At 32.6% G+C, this 18,621-nt stretch overlaps 1 protein-coding gene across 2 annotated transcripts in view; it reads right to left on the reverse strand.

Moving 5' to 3' along the window:
- The window catches only part of LOC132707526 (uncharacterized), a 95,344-nt gene that overhangs the window by 26,065 nt on the left and 50,658 nt on the right, over positions 1-18,621 (reverse strand). For both annotated transcript variants that reach the window (XM_060679418.1, XM_060679419.1), the window contains exon 4: positions 3,516-3,728. In XM_060679418.1, coding sequence (XP_060535401.1) covers positions 3,516-3,728 — 213 coding nt within the window. The remainder of the gene's footprint in view (positions 1-3,515; positions 3,729-18,621) is intronic.

An 18,621-nucleotide genomic window follows, 5' to 3' on the forward strand; every position in this document is an offset into this window, starting at 1 on the left:
ATCATCTAAAGCGGAGAGAATGTAAACTATTTATTAATATTCTAATTCTATTTAAATAGAAAATATGATAATTGTGAATTAAACAAATACGTTTGAATTATGAACCTTTATTATTAAAATTTTATTTTTTGTATCATATTTTATATTGCTTTTTTGAATACTAATCACTGTTCTGATAACAGAGAGTCTTTTAAGGTTTTTTCAACTGTGACAAAGTGTTTTGCTTGAGTGAACCAAAATAGTTACTGGTTAAAAACGAACATTATATATTTAAAAATTTTAGTACTACTTTTTAAACTATTTAATATTAATCACTGTTCCGATAAGAGAGATTTTTTTAAGGTTAACTCTGACAAAGTTTTTTGCTTGATCGAATCAGTACAGTTAGTGATTTGAAATGATAATTATCTTTTAAAAAATTCTCTTTTTGTATGAGAATTCTGAACTGAAGCAAAATCTTGTATTGATTTTATGAAACATACACGCTGCATGCAGGATTCTTCTCCGTTTTATATTCAATCAATTATCACAGATTCGTGTATGACATTCGGTTTAAATCGCAAAGAGCCGTCAAATGTCAATCCAAGAATTCTACCCTGTCGGACGATCATTATATTAGTTTCTTTGACGTGTATCTCGAGAGAATGGTTATTTGATCAATTAACAATACTGGATATGTCTTTGCTGATCATATAAATGGCCAATAAATAGTTCCTTGGTGAAAAAGATATATGCATTCAGGTATTATGTGCGTTGCAATATTTCGAAGTGAGTTTTTTTTATACGTATAACAAATATAAAGGAGAGGTCGCTACTCTCTAGGGTTCTTCCTGACAAACCTATGGATTTTAGAGTTGTCATTTCAAGACGGTGATTGGTCGTATCAAATGGTTTTGTAAAGTCTAATAACACAAGATCTACAGTGATTTTGATTTTTCAAAGCTGTTTGCTTATTTGTATATTTCTAGGGGCCCTATTTCCAAAAAACGCTCTATCACGTCCTTTATAGCTCTCTATATCTTAAAAACGTTATGATATGAATATGTTTGTTCAACGTTAGGATTTTGAAATGAAATGATTTTATAGAATTGGATGTGATTTAGTAACACTGGATAATATTAGATTTTTCTGCAAAGCAACGGAGTTGTCGTAGAAGCGACCTGTTTATGCCCAGGTCCAGGTCCAGGCCAAATTTAAAAATTCCGTTTCACAACTAAGTTTCTTCCCGAAACCACTTTGATTTGACGGTAAAATATTCCTGTGTTCCAAAAATTTTCGGACCAGTTTTTCAAGGTCCCTTTCTGCTCTCAAACTCGTAATCTATTGCCGAAATGAAACGCTTAAAAAACAACAGGCCGCAAGAAATTGCACATTTACGGCGACAATATAAAACAATAAAAGTGAAAACGGTCCGTCAGAAACGAAAGAACAATAATTCTAGCTAGAAATTATTCGTCTTCCCATAACCGTTTCTGTTCGCCGCTAGAAACCGTTGAAGGCGAAAAAATTTGCGGTTTGTTCAGACTTCGTGACATCCCAAACAATTAAGATAATACTTTCGTTTGCATATAAACTGGAATGGGTGCTCAGAAAGTGTAATCATCAGCGGCACGATTTCGTCGTATCGTGAAAAATTACACGCGGTTCGGCTCTTTGTATCGGGGTCACTTAACAGTTTTTGGACGACGAGGCGTCTTTCGTAGGAACCCCAAACCACGTCAGGAACATTGGTCAAAGTCAAGAAGCACTGCAACTCCTTACAACAACAGATCCATTAGGTCTACAGGATCTACAGTCGATGTGAAAAAATGTTGATAAGGGCTAGATTTCATACAGAACCTCTACCTTAACCAAACAGCATCCTTGAGAGTGAAAATGAAACCACGCAATGTTTTCCGATAGAAAAAATTTGTAAGTCAAGAAAGCGTCCCAACAACCTCCGTTACGCTGATGATCCTGTCATCATTGCCGACAGTCGGGAAGAACAGCAACGTCTTAACGAAAAAAACAAAGGTTTTACCAACCTTGGTGAACTATGAACAGATCCAACAGTTCTTCAAGTTTAAGTATCTCGACAGCTGGGTAACCGAAGAAGAAAGAGAAAAGCAGCAAACACAGATCAGCTTTACGGCATTTTACTGGTATACAGAGCTTCCAATTAAAATATAATATAAATACTTGTTTTGCCACACTTTGTATATTAACAAATACGTATTATTAAATCTACACAATAACAACTTCTGCATGACATATTTTTTTCTAAAATGTAAAATAAAAATGATTAGAAAAAACATTTTTATAATGGATCACCCGTTACATTAAACCTTCATTAAAATCACCCTACCTTTAGTCACGCTGTAGAACATAAAAATATGTTCAAAGGTTAGCTAACCTTTTTTAAATTCAAATGCTTTTACCATAATGCTTCATGTCGAATGACGTGAATTACTCTTTAAACAATTTTACTGCAGCTATGAAGTCGAAACCAAATATTGTGAAATAAACTATAAATAAAAGGTGCTAATATTCTTCTATTATATTTTACATAGGGAAACTTTAAGAAAATTGGGTTAGTTTCTTTCCTAGAATTCGAAAATGAAAGAATAAACGGACTGCCTTATTTAAACAAACTCGATAATCAGTGGTTCTACGACTCCCTTATAAAACTTTATTTTTGAAACACCCTGTATGTTTTGTCCAAAACTGCTTAAAAATCTAGGAAAGAAAACTTAAACAAAATATACTTTATTTCTTGATTAGAATCTAAAACTCGAATGGGGAAATGCCATTTAAACTAAGCACGATGTGGCCACGTTTATATAGAAGCGGCAACACTGCATACTGAAGATGAAAATATTATAGAGACTTTCTTACATCACCCTGTATACTTCGAAGTAAAACTTTATTTATAAATAAACCCAAAAAGCAATGTGAGACTCGTCAAAAAAGAACAATGCAGGTATTTGGACAAATGACATTATACAAAATTAAACACAAATATTAAACAAAATATCACAAAATGTCAAAAATAAATACAGCAGTGATGGGGATCAAATTGCAGTTGTTGTAGTGATATGTAGTGATACTTTGTATAATTAAAGTAGTTCATATTTTGGTTCACGCAACTATTTAAAGTTTAGCATCTTTCCGGGACAATTAACGTCGAAATCATCCCAGTGCATAAAAAAGGTGGCCTCGCAGATTTAATTATCAACCAATTAGATTTCTCCCAAGTTTATCTTTTATCTCTATTGAGAAAAAAATAAAATAATAGAATTTTGCAGTTTACAGTTTATTCCCAAAATTACATCTTATCTGAAGCAATCAACAGTTACTGCAAGAACAATTCTCAATCACTTTGAAAAACGGAGAGAAAAGTTTTGCACAAAAAACTTCTTTTCTAAGAAAAATTTACTTAACTTAAACTTACACTATTTATATTGACTCATTTTCTACTGGTTGATGGTGGATGATGTTTTGAATGACGATGAAGATTAAGATTAAGCATCACTTACCGCAACATGGTTTTCCAAAGTCCAGCCTTACCAGCTGCACCATGTAGGGCTCGAGTAGATTGACGTACCACCACGGAGTTGCTTCTGATTTCGTTAAAGTACAAGTTTCTTTGTTGAAGAATGCACTGGTGCTTCCGTCGATAGCTTTCTGGGGTATACCTCCACCTTCCGTGCTCACTTGCATCGGAGCTTTTCCGGCAGCTACGTTCAACACTGGAACAGAATGAAACCATATATATGTGTAGAATTATTTTTAAAATTTCCAACATGTAATGAAGAGGACGTAGGACGCGTTTCATACATATACAGTAAACAGAAAATATACAGGTTAATACACAAGTTCCTTTTTTTAAATCCAAGAAGTTTTCTGAAAAGAAAAAATCAATCCATTAAAAATGAAAATCTCACGAATGAAATCTGTAGGTTTTCTGATTCTAGATTTTTCGGTATAGGCTCGTCCCAAGAAATCTTTGCTTGCCGAAGATTTTGAAGGGTTAAGTTTGTATTTTGCAATTGAATTTGTCCGACGCTTAAAAGTTGCCAAAACACGCTAGACCCTAGCAAAATGTCTATCGGACTGCACTGGTTAAAATTAGGATCAGCTAACTGTAAGTTGGCGGGTATGTTTATTTCTTTTCTCTCGAAGGGAGTGTTGGGAAAACTGTCTGTTATTTGTTTTAAAACTAAACAAGGTTATTATCTCGCGAACTTAATGGTAAATAAACTATTTGGTTTGCATTAGATATAGATTGACCGACGCCTTTGATTGAACAATTGACTAGTTTAGGTTGTAAATTTAATTGCATAAACAACCGCTGTCCAAAAGAGCTCGACTTTTGACATTGTTGCCGCTTGAATCTGCAACAAAAACTACTGCGGTTGATAGAAGGACCTGACTAGTAAAATTGGCAACGGTTCTGCAGCCGGCTAGGACTTGTGTCTCGGTGGACGTTGCGCCGGTGTTTTGATAATCTTTTTCATGCTGAATCGCCTTTATTGTTTGCGTTTTTTAATGGTGGTGAGTTTTCGGACCCTTGATTTTTATTGTAATGAATTAATGAATTATGTGGTCGTCCGCATTTACGACATTTTGAAAGTAAACAATTCTGAACTTGACGTGATGGTCTTAAACAATTAGTACATAAATTGCAATTTTGTACTTCCGTTAATCGTGTCTTGGGTATAAGCTGTTTTTTCTGGCTTATTAATCTCGAAATTCGCAACGACTTTTTAGAAATTTATGTAAATCGCTTATTTTTGCAATATTTTTGCTTTTTGCACTATAGCATTCCCAATCGCGCTGCGTTTTTGAATCGAAGTTATCAGTTATGATTGGAATTAATAGAGTATCCCAATGATCAGTTGGTTCACCCAGAGCCTTGAGGGCTTCTAAATTGTTTGAAATTGCGTCAAATAGGTTCCCTAGTTCTTTCGGAGATTCCTTTGTAATACGCGGAAAATCTAAAATCGCTCGTATGTGAAAATGAGTTATTAAACCATTATCTTCGAACTTTTCTTGTAGTCGGTTCCAAGCCACTTGATAATTAGCTGCAGATATCGGCATTTTTTGTATAATTTCTAAAGCTTTTTTATCTAGCGATGATCGTAAATAGTACATTTTTTGAATGTTTCATAAAGAAGGATTGGTATCGATTAGAGCCTTAAAAATGTCTCTGAACTCCACCCACTGTTCGTATTGGCCATTGAAAGTAATTAATTTAAGCGGTGGTAATTGAACTTGAATTGTAGTTTGATCGTCACTCGAAGTATTACTAGAACTTGCATTGGAGCGCACAGATTTCCTGTCACTGTCGCGTTTTTCCAATAGTATTTAAACAGGAACAAGCCAATTCGTATCATTTCGTATAACCCATTGGTAAAAGTCAAACCGAAATCAACCTGTATAGTGAAAGGCGTCCAGTGACACCCGCAGCAAAATAGTTTACCACTTAACATTGGAGTAGCGAATTCAATTACTGGAAATTACGCTTCTTGTATTTATATATTGCAATGGTAAGACAAACAGACAAGAGTCATTACCGAAAAAGGAAATGCGAATGCAACATGGAGGTCGAATGCAACAATTAAACTCCCGTTTCCTGAAAACTCCTTTCTCTTTGCGCGATTTTTTAATTAATTAATTATTACTTAATTCCGCTTTGTTGCCAATAAAACGCACTTTCACTGACTATGCATCGATCGACGTCTGTTGCTTTTGCGTTTTTATTTGTTTTATAAGCGACGGCCGAAGAAATCAACAAACTTTCGCATACATCTCCACATGTTCGAGCCCGTAGCCCCACGCAGTGAGGGCAATTCGGGAAAGTGCATTAAATCCATTGGTGCTAAGCGGTACCTTCACCTATCAACCTAACCGTTTCTATTATTGAGTTGAGTTGTAGAATGATAGGGGACATGCGCAGGTATGAAGGAAATGACACAATTTTAACAGATGTTTGACATCGGTTGGAGCGACATTGTCGACATTGCGTTTGCCATTAGAATGCAAATAATTCAAGAACCAAAAAATGTTTAGTTAGATCTAGACGATATTCTAGTTAGTTCTAACCTTGAATATCTCTTTACTATAGTCATAGACCTTTACGTATAAAATTATAAAGAAATATCATCTATTTTGCAATTGTAAATTAAAATTGTGGTGTTTAAGTGTCGGTCATATATTCACGTCACATTTTGAATCATATATTCCATTTCAAACTCTTAATCAGTGGAGTTTTACCACAACGTAGAAATTTTCCAGCACCAAATTAGCCAACAAGTGGAATTTGTTGAATGAAATAGTTTTTTTTTAGAAAAAATTGCAAACGTTTCAAAAAATTAACAAATCGCCCCCTAAAAAAATGTATCATATCATATCATATAGATAATTCTTTCAAAATTAGCATTTTATCAGGCACCACACTTAGCAGTAGTAACTTAGTAAGCTACTTTCCTTAGCGACATACTAAATTTTTGCAGGCCCATAGATCGGTTCTAAATAAAATTGTATTCCATTTTACGGTGAAACTCTTCCAAATCTCCGAATAGTATCAAGAAGTGCGCATCTAAATAATAAAAAAAAATTTGCGGATAAAATGATAAGAAGAAACATAAAGGTAATTCAGGGTGTTACAAGCATATAGTTATTTATATTAGTTATAAGTCCTTACATTTACATATTCATTACAATTTTACATATGATATTAACAATACTTTTAAGTTGTGACCCCTTTCAATTCGATAGCCACATTGCTTGATGGTATAGGACTCACTTATATGCTCAGAGAGCCAATATTTAGGAATGCATTTTAAAAAAATATTGGAATATGAGGTTTTGAAATTTCTTGAAAAGTTAAATCGTAGTTTCAGTAACACTCGGAAATCATCATCATCATCAATCATCATTGGAATTTATCAAGAGCCTTCAAATTCATATAAATTTTAGTAACATAACGAATAACAATGAAATTAATGATGATGATTAATTATTAATTTTAGATTATCGTCAATATTAGGCAAAAAAAAGAAAATATGAGGCTTTGAAATATTTTCATTGAGAAGTTTCAATAACATCTCTGTCGGAAATCATCAATCATCATTAGCATTTATTAAAAGCCTTGAAATTCATATATTCTCTTGTAATATGACGAGTAATAATGATATTATTGATGATGATGAAATATCAATTCTAAATGATGGTCAATATTAGGCATTGTATTAAAAAAAAAAATGAAAATATGAGGTTTTGAAATGTCTGAATTTCTTGAATAGTCGCCTTAAAATCGTAGTTTCAGTAACACCTCTGTCGGAAATCAACATCATCAACCTCATTATTAACATTAACATTATCAAAAGCCTTCAAATGCACATATTCTTTTGTATTATGACGAATAATAATAAAATTATTTGTGATGACGATGTGATTCATTTTAAAATAATGAAAAATGAGGTTTTGAAATTCCAGTAACACTTTTGTCGGAAATCATCATCAATCATCATTAACATACGACGAATAACAATGAATTAACAGGCATTAACCGAGAACGCACTATTGGGACACCTTGTTTATAGTAATAACACTAATATTATAGTGAATTCTACCTCCTGCAGTGGTTAAATACCCTGCTACTGCGACCACTTTTAGCAAGACCAATCATCCATGTGCGGCCGATTAAATTGGAGCAATTAACCGCCTCGGCTCAACCGACAACACCGTAAAGTTATTAGAAAGTATGATATGAAAGTGATGTCCAATTATACTTGATTTGAGCCAATTAATGAATTCATTAATTTATTAATATTACGCTTGAATTTTTAACGCTGTTGGTGGAAGCGAAAAAATTATACAACGTAACATGCAATTGAATCAGTTGCCACCAAAATGAGAAATATTTATTTGAAATATATGAATGAATAGACAATTTTATTTTTTAACTACCAACGAAAAATGACATACAAACGTTCTGGTGGAACAACAGCCTAAACAAATAAAGATTAAAGGTCTTGAAACTATACAGGCATACAAAGAGACAGGCTGATATGACAGTTCTAACAAATTATAATAGAGAACTTAGGAAGATGGAAAGAGATCCCCGGAGAAGGTTGTATGAGACACCTCACTCGGTACCAGAGTTCACAGGTTTCTCTCCACAACTCTGAAACAAGACCTCAGCGCATTTATCCAGGTCTGCCACAAAATGGACCGGACATGCCTAATCAAACTCAGAGCTATACTAGCATAGATAGCTGCGAAAAGTATTATTTTAAACCACTTAGTAACCTGATCAAGAGAATAGGCCAGTCTCTGAATATCAAAGAGTTCGCATTAGATCGCAAATAGAACCACATTGTGCAAAAGGTGATCAGGTTTAGGATAACCAGGGGTTGCCCTCAATGGACACTACTGGTGGCCGACCTAGTGATCTTATAACTGACGTTATATTTATATCTTGGCAGATACCCCATCATATTCCAAGTATACGTGATAAAGACCTGTACAAGGGTGCTGGAAAGGAAGCAGCCAGCATAGTATGGTGGTATTCTGTTTATATGATCAGATTTAGTTTGTACTTAAAATTAGAGGGAGAATTGTTTAGCTAGAGCTAGAGACAATTCAAGTGATGCTAGAGGTATATGGAAATATTATAAATAAATATATATTAAATATCGAAAAATATGTTCGATTTCGAAGAAAATACTAATGATGCTTGTGAGGCAAGGCTGTGTTGTTTTCATATTAGTAACATGACAATACAAATGAAAAGCATTTTAAGGAAATCTCGAAATATGAATCTCAACTATCCTGAGACCTGTACCTGACATTCTTGTTCATGGTCCGGCAGGTTTTGCCTGTTTCCAAAAATATCGCGCCAATATTGAGTTGCAACTAGGTTGCAATAGGTTGAAATAAACTCGTTACCCGTTTACCGCACTTGCTGCATAATATACTATTATTTAAGAAAAAAACTACGTAACCAATATAGAGTCTTTTTGTTGCTTCTTTTTCTTTTTCTCTGTTGTACATTCTGTGTTCAAATCGATTCTTCAGCATACTATGTTTTGTGTTAGCTATAAATATAAGTTAGAAAATAATGCTAGAATATCAGATGAAATTTCAATTACTAGATGGTTTAGATCCATTTATTTTAGACATGTGTATATGACCTTGTCCCAGTTGTGTTTATGGTAAACTGTATTGTCAGAAGTTAAGAAGAAGAGGAGTGAGAACGGCGAAATAGGTAACTGTGGTGGTGGTGGTGACAAGACTGCTATAAGAAACGGCATTTTTGCTTAATAAGTGAAAACGCTACGCTAACGAGCACTAATGTTTTTACACAACCTAGAAAGAACTAATAAAAGCAAAGTACACATTAAAACCAAAAATTAATAGGGTTTCATAGTTTCAAAAACACCTAAACCCTTACGACAGACACAAAATAAGATCATTTGCTGAAGAAACATACAGTTTTGGTTATCAAGAAACGTTATTTACTTTGTTTGATTACCATGGGACGCCATATTGAATTTCATTCGATGGTTTGCTTAAATATTACTAGTGAATTATTTGAAAATGGCAATATTTTCAATACTACCTTGCAGCTAGGAAGCAAAGAGTACTTCGACAGACGTGCAGACACGAATAGTGTGAGTTAGTGAAAACACTCTACACTTTGAAATGAAATTTAAAGCGAACATTTCTTTTTTTTTTGCACTCTCGAAAATTTGCTGCCATGACCTATCAAATGTTTACGGTTATAGGCGTCGTATAAAAATTAATATTAGTTCCGTCTGCCCGTCGAGCAAAATTTGGCAGTACTTTTCGCACAGTGACCCGGTTCTCTAAAAGGGACCGTTTAAATAAATTGACTAAAGAAAGTTTTCGCCGACCGAATTACAGTTTTGGCAATCGATATGGAGAAAAAAAGCGAATGGCATGCAAATAGTCGTTAATTAAGTTGGCACGTAATGTTTTCTACCCCATACTCTATATTACCTACTTATCCACCACTGAAAGTGACGCTTTAAGACGTCAGCTTCATTAAATACTGTCGCGAGCCGAATTTTTTCTGCAGGTTAGGTTTGACGTGTGAAATGTGAATGTACAGTGTGGTTCATTTAAGATGCTTCTATACCCTATCTCAATAAGAAAATGAAGAAAAAAAAGTTAAATACAAAAAGTGTTTGACTCTAAGTATATATTTTATTTATAGTATTTTTATGTGTACAATGTGTTCAATGAGCATCAAAAAATGTTTTTTCTAATTAAAAAAACTCTTTTTTTTAAACGGAACACTTTGTATTTAGCACATTTATTGGGTTTAGGAGTTCTGTATCATTTCAAGTACAAAAATTGGTGGTTTAGAAATTATTTAAATCTGACTAAACTTATATAATATCCCATTCTAAGTTTTTTTTCAACACTAATTACTAAAATTAAATATAAAATCAACAACTAGTGCAAGTAAATAGAACTTATTACAAATCGAAAGATATTTTCTACATAACATACATTCTGTGGCAATACAAGTAGTATATATGATTTCAATTTTCGCACTAGCATTTCTAACGGCATTTGTTGCATTAAACCTGTGTAGCTCTTGCCGAATTCTCATTTTCCAGTCTTGAAAGACCCGTATTTTTCGCAAAAAATGGAAAAAATCATTTCTCTCAAAAAAAAAAAAAAATTAAAAGCAATGGGTTTCAAAAAGGTAAAGCTGGGTGAACATGGGGTCATTTTATACATTCTTGTACTGATACTTAAAGGCACTTATTTCCAATGGCTTCCACAAATACCTTCTTTAATTTGTTTTTGGTTATAGCACGAAGTTGTATTTTTTATATATAGTTTTTTTTTTCTATTTTCATCCATGTAGGGAACGTTCATGAACGTTATTCAGCACACCCATAATAATTATGCCTTTATCTATTATCTATTTGAAAACACGCATTACTCAAAAAATTCTTCCCTGCTTCGTATGTTGAGAACTGGAGAACTGCCTAAACCTGGAATTGTTCACAATGTAATATGATTCGCTAAAGAAGATACTCACTCTTTGACTTATTGATATACTAAAAAATAAATTAATAAATAAATAGAATCATTGGATGTTTTATTTATTAATAAATAAATAGAATAAGATTTTCAAAAAACTTTTTTCCATGACTTCTCTATAGGATCTCTATATTTTTTAAGTTTTTTCATTGCTTTGTAATTCTATTACACTATATTTTTCACTGTAATTCTTACGAATTGTGAATTGCATCCCAAAGAGCAATTAAAGAAATAAACAAAATTAACAACAAACATGATTAATTAATTAAAAAATAAACATTTAAAGTCTTCTTTGATATAAAACTCCTGAAAACTGCATATTGCTATTTTATAATTAATAATTTTGTTGTAAATGTTAGGAAAGACTCCCATTGCATAATTTTTTATTATTCCTTTTTTAAGAATTTACATTATAATATTGCAAAATCTTCCGTATTGTGGGTTCGATGAGGTGGTGCGTTACCATCGGTGTATGGCCAATCTCTTGTGCCTCTGAAACATGATTTTTTTCTACCTTCAATCTAGGTAGGAAGTTTTTCTGTTTGTAATTAGGTCATTCAGACGAGGGTATGTGTCAGAACTTCTTCAATGGTTATTTTACTGTCCAGAGAATTCGCAACATCCCTTCGTACATTAGCAAAGATTTTTATGTCTTCATGTTTCATTGTCGCTGATCTAAATACTTATTCAGGATTCTACCTAAATGCGGGACCCCAAAAAAAAATTGCTACCTATCTTTTTCTACTGTAAATTTTCCCCAAATATCTCAGGGAGTTGTGATAAAATTGTTCCATTTAATTTAGTTCGTAGGTAGCTACGAGTTGTATTATAAAAAATATATCTTTACGGTATAGCCAAAGAAGATATTGGGCAATTTGTTCATATTAGTAAAAAAAGCGTAAAAAACTCGTTAGTTACCGAATACGTAACACCCTGACGGTTTGTGAAAATCAGCTAATAGGCCTTTCAGTCATTGATAAAGAAAATTGGTAAATTTAGTCTCCTTGTATCTAAAAAACGAAGCAAGCCAATATGTAAACGAGTTTTATTCTTAGTTGATCACCCTGTATACAAAGAATTACTTACCTAATGATATGGTGGATATACACCCAGTACGCACCTGAACTAAATTAATGCGTTAATAAGATATTTTTCTCCATGGCAACGAAACCTTTTAAATATTTTAATCTGAAAGTTAATGAAAGGTGGGTTGATTTGTTAATCAATTTTTTGTACGCTCCAAAAAATCAATTTAGATTTGCCGACAGGCTTGTTTAGAAAAAATATCTGGCGTGCGTAGGAGCGTTCCTCTTTTACAGACGATGTGTCACGAATTACAGTTAAAATTTCCTAGTTATCTAGTTCGCTAGAAACGACCTAAAACGTTTTGTATATGGTACATGGCTTTCTATTTATCAGTGAGGTTCCAGAATTGGTTTCGGAAAAATAAATAAACAAATCATTCCCCAGAACTTTATATTTTGCTTATTATTATTATTATTGTTTAATTATATTTCAATATCGAATCAATCGTGTATAAAAAAATAATTAATTATAAAAAAAAATCACAAATAAAAAAGTTATACCTCCTCGTTGATCCAGAATTACCTCAGAAAGTGCTAAAAAAGCTTTCAAGGTATTTAATATTAAATTAAAAGCAATAGGTTTCAAAAACGTAAACCTGGGTGAACTTAAAGCGAAAAGGGGGCGTTTATTCGTTTGCTCACTTGGTTAACACCGTAGGTTGCAAAATTTATTCTCTTAAAATATATTAAACTCACCATTTCGCAAATAAAACTTAAATTTCTTTCTAGCATTTCTGTTCTCGATTTTCAGGAAACCGTATTGTTTGTTTGATGATTAGAACAGAACAGAAAAAATCCTAAGCATTTTTAATTCTTGAAATATTTAATTTCACGAGTTTTTTGATGAAATAATTAAATTACATCTAAAAATTATATTTAGAAGGTTGTTTGTTAACTTGAGTCAATGGAGAACATTATCATTGTTTGAAGAAATATTTGCGAAATATAATTGCATTATTTTTATATTAAATTGTATTTTATCAGTATTTTCCTATATAATAGAGCCTTTATTATTCCTCAATATCGAGATTGAGCCGCACTGTATATATAGCTAATTAATTGTTGGTTATGTTATATTTTGCAAATATTGAGGATCATAATATCCAATATGGAAGTTTTTTTAGATTACATGTTTTGGTTAGTTGAAGATATTATATAACAAGGAAAATAAATTCAGCATTATATATATACAAATCGCACGGTATATATTAATCTAACAATGTAGATTTATATATTCATTAATTTTATTTAAACATTTTTGGAATCAACCTAATTTGTAAAATAGCATTTTAATTATATGCAAAAAATAAAAGGGAGTCCCATCATTTCCCGGGGGAAGTGTATATCTTGGTCTTTGAAAAGAGGTATTTAAAAATATAACAAAATATATCAAAAAATATAGCTTTAATTGACGTCCTGTATTTAATTGAGTGATATCTAAAATAAAAGGCGAGGGTGGGGCAAGACGACTAACTTAGGCTTTTTATTATTTTTTGTGGATGTTAACCATCAAGTCGATTCATTTTTGACTAACTTTAACTATTTTTTTCCAAATTTCGGCGTTGTACCCCACTCTCCCGTATTTATAATGTTATAATTATTTATTAAAAAGCATTTAATAAAAAAAACATTAGTGATTGGTAACTATATTTATTTAGATTAAAAAATTTGCTATCGGTATTTATAAGATTTTCGAAAGCTCTGGCTTTAGGCTAAATGCATAGAATTGTCCAAAAAATAAGACTTTCAATAAATTAATTACGATTCGGTTATTACGATATTACGCAAAGGGCTAAAAATGTACAAATAACCAGAATTTATAATTATTAGAAGAAAAAAATAGTTTAGTTAGTTTTAACAAAAGTAAATAATTAAATAATTAAAGTTTATTGGCAATATTATTATAAAACAACAAAAACAGAATAGTAACGTTAAGTGTTAAGTGTGTTTATACCTTAATGCGTCAAGAAAGAAGAATTGTGATGTCATAGCCAACTACATTTTTAAATATTTTGATGTTTCTTTGCTGTTTTGAGGCCAGATGAAACGAGCATTTTACGGATCGAATTAGTTCACTTTTTATTTTCTTACCTTGTTTAGTTTTTCGTATTTTCAATCAAGCTAGAGAATTATCCATTAAATGTTTCTTTAAATATGAATTCCAAAGATTTATGAAACTCTTGTCAAACTGTGTAGTATAGAGTCGATATTTTTCAAAATTTGGACGCATTAATGGGCACCCTGGATTGTTAGCAATAGGTTTTATTCGTAAAAGTGGTATAATGTCTTTGCAATTTAAAAAATACTTAATGTTGCCAACAAGTGACCTAATGTGGGCAACTTTAAATTCAACAAGAATTTATACGGGTGTTACCTTAAACCTCGAATATCTCAAGAAATAAGTAAAATTTAAATATAAGATAAATTGCAAACTGACCTTATTTTTTTTGTCTTAGAATTGATATCTGAATAAAAATGTAGTGTGTTCCATTTGAAAATATTGAAATTTTGTTAACTAAATTTGCCAAAACGGCACCACCTGTATCAGTAGCGTCACAACACAATCAAAATATGAAAAAAAAATGCAACTCAATTTCTGCCTAAACAATCAAATTCGAGTAGGAATTTTTGAAGAAAGTGACCTTTGATTAACCAAGGCTTCCAAAAATGTCGAAATATAAAGGGTTAAAATTGATGTCGGGAGGACCCTTTTGGGACACCCTGTATCAACAAATTTATAATATTTTAAATATTCAGGAGAATTCAGGAAACTTTTGTACAAAACTTTTTTTCATACCTCCTATGGGTTTTATTTCGCACACGGTGTACAATCGTACTTGTCATATGCTATCGTGTGTTGGGGTAACTGTGATGAGGTGTGAGGCATATATTTTAGCTTCGATTATGCACATAAAAAATAAGATTACTCTGAGTCTACAGTCAATATGATTTTAGGGCAAATTTAAACAAAATGTTGCCTAGGCACAGGCTGGCTAAGCTAGCAAATAGCCTTGTAGTCCTACCAGTTAAACTTCTCACTGAGGTTAAAAAAATTCAAAAATTTAGTGCATTTAAAACTGTACTTAAAAATAATTTAGCAAAAAATGCTTTCTGTGCTTTAGATGAATATCTAAATTGCAACGCCTCCGAGCTTATGCCTTATATATCTAATTAATTTTAATATATTTTATATGACATTATCCTATGCTTTGTTAAAAGTTTTGTCTTCTCTTGTCTTGACAATCCAAAAAACTTTTTTATGACACTTTTTTTCGTATCTCCTATAGGTTTCCAGATCGTATAGTGGATAGTTTTATTTCGCACACGGTGTACAATCGCACTTGTCATATGCTATCGTGTGTTGGGGTAACTGTGCTGAAGTGTGAGATATATATTTTAGCTTCGATTATGCATATAAAAAATAAGATTACTCTGGGTTTATAGTCAATATGATTTTAGGGCAAATTTAAACAAAATTTTGCCTAGGCACAGGCTGGCTAAGGTAGCAAATAGCCATATAGTTGTACCAGTTAAACTTCTCACTGAGGTTAAAAAAATTCAAAAAATTAGTGCATTTAAAATTGTACTTAAAAATAATTTAGCAAAAAATGCTTTCTGTGCTATAGATGAATATATATCTAATTAATTTTAACACATTTTATATGACATTATCCAATGCTTTGTTGAAAGTCTTGTCTTCTCTTGTCTTGATATTAACAAAGTTATCCATTTAGCAATTTACAATGGGACACCCCGTACACGCCCCTTTTAAACTGGCCACCCTGTACCATATCCGCAATAACGATCAAATCGTGTCAATATTGATCCGAACGCGACACAATTACATGTCAATCAGAATGTGTCATCGGCTCGCATTAAAATCGAGCCGATTGTCACTTAAGTAAACAATAAAAGAATAACTTCGGCGGCCGCGCCGTGGGCTTATAAGTACATCAAAGAAGAATTTCACTTGACCACAGTGAATGCCAAAACCCGCGCAGGTCAAATACCTGCGCGCTGATTAACCTCGACCCACTGAACAAAACGGAGATTCCTTTATCGGCGTGGCCACTTACGATTTTACGATGCAATCGAATTGGGAAAACAACAACGCCGGGTCGTTGTCACGGACCTACTGAGCTATTTATTGTCAAGTTCCGCCGCTACATTACGTGATTTAGACTAATAAATTGACCATACTGTAAAGACTTTTCTCTCCAGGATACAGTAATTTATAAAACAAAAAATCAGCTTTTATAATTTTCAGCTAAAATAATTTTTAAAAAATGCGAATTTTGCCATAGAATTTGCTATGTGGGGTTAATGATATTTTGGAACTTTGGGAGGGGGAGGCAAAATATCTTCATTTTAAATGCTACAGTGTATAGGGCGGCCGGTGGCCTACCTTATCTCTAAGTCTACGCATTCTATTGTTGGGGAAGGTGGGGCAAAAATTAACCCAACATTTTTTTCGTTATTATAATTACAAATTCTAGTTATTTGTATATTTCCAGCCCTTTGCGTAATACCAGGGGTTAAATGGATCCCACGAAAATTCTAAAAAAAAAGGATATATCAATTTATTGAAAGTGTCATTTTTTGGACAATTCCATGCATTTAGCCTAGAGCCGGAGCTTTCGAAAATCTTATAAATACCAATAACAAATTTTTCAATCTATAGAAAAATAGTTACTAATAATGTTTTTTTTATTAAATACTTTGACATTTCTATCCTGTTTTTGTTGTTTTTCATATCATTTAAAAAGTATATATAGAAAAATAGTTACTAATCAGGAGTGTTTTTTTTTATTAAATACTTTTTAATAAATAATTATAGTTATTATACATAAAATTATAAATAAGGGGGAGTGGGGCACGACGCCAAAATTTGGGTAAATTTAGTTAAAGTTAGTCAAAAATGAATCGACTTGATGGTTAAAAGTGACAAAAAATAATATAAAGCTTAAGTGGGTTGCCTTGCTCCACCCTTCCCTAATGTTTGATGCCTTTAAAATATTTAAGATAAAAAATTGACTAGTAATAATAATAATAGGTACTTATTTGATCAATCGACTACAAATACACAATCGACTACAAGTACACAATATTTATATTAATTGATATTGATTCTTAAAACAGTATTGACTTTCTTACATTCAATGTTCGATAAAAATGAGCCATATTTCAAAATCATATTTCAAAACCCTAACAACTCATACATGCCAAAGTTTGACAGATAAATGTTTTGTGTTTTATTTTTGATTGCAGAATCGGAAGACTTCAGAAAAATACTCCCACTTTGGTAATTTAAACTTCTCTAAATCTATGAGTGCAATTAAAAAACATTTGAATACGAAAGTAAAACTCTATTGTTTCCTGGGACAAATGCAATAAATATGAAGAAACGCTGTGACTTGCTCGTCCATTATTTTGCCTAGAATCGTAGAGAGTGCAGACAAAATACTAATAGAACGCTAATGATCATACAGGGGTATGACTTGCGCTTGTTTACACAGTACAGGAAAATATGAAGACAAAATACATTCATTAATGACGTGGACAATATAATGTACCATTGTGGGGCAACAATTTCTTTTTTAAAATGAAAAAAGTATGTTCAGTTCACACTCTTACTGATTTGCCTCGACTTCTCGAGCTGCTGCCGGTTGACGGTTTCTTGTAGAGCAAAATTCGTATTTAATGAAATCACGTGCGTTTAATATAAACATTTTTTCAGGAAAATTCTATATAATTACAGGCAATGAATACAAAAGTAGACATTTCGCACGACAAATTGTATACCACGGAATAACAAATCATTAATAAGCACCAGATTAGATCACTTTCTCCTCCGCATGAAACGAAAGTCCGGAGCCCAGTTGCACCGTTTCTTGCATTATTTTTCCGCAATCGATTCAATTTATTAATCGGTTCGGCAAATAAATTTCCTCGGCTCGCACCGAATAATCATTTCATGCCGGATTTTCACTGCTGAATATTTAACTCGGATAATTATTGGGCTAAGAAAGCACGGAATGCAAGTAGTAAAAGTTGAATTATACAGGCGAACTTTTGTTTCGTTAATTGACACAATAGGCCTCTTGCACACATGAAATCTTGTTAGTCAAACTTGAAATGGGGGGTAAACTGCTAGAGTGGATAGCAGCGTTTTTAAGCCACCGGTCGTTCAGAGTTCGAACTGGTAACGCTTTTTCAGTGCCACAAAACGAGCCTAGTGGTCTTCCCAGGGATATTATATTGTCATCAGTTTCTGCTGCTCTAGTGAAAATATATGGAAATACAGATATCACCTGTTATGACCAAGTTTGAACAAGTTCCCTTTTTAGTCCTCCAGATCTTTTGGTGGGCCCTTCACAATATTCAACTAGCCTCTGATTTCATAAGAAGTGCTTTTAATTGCCACAGTAAAGGTACCTGATACAAATATTGCCTTTGTATTGTAAAGTTG

This window comes from Cylas formicarius, unplaced genomic scaffold (assembly GCF_029955315.1).
Source record: "Cylas formicarius isolate icCylForm1 unplaced genomic scaffold, icCylForm1.1 PGA_scaffold_9__14_contigs__length_23061073, whole genome shotgun sequence".
Classification (NCBI taxonomy): Eukaryota; Metazoa; Arthropoda; class Insecta; order Coleoptera; family Brentidae; genus Cylas; species Cylas formicarius.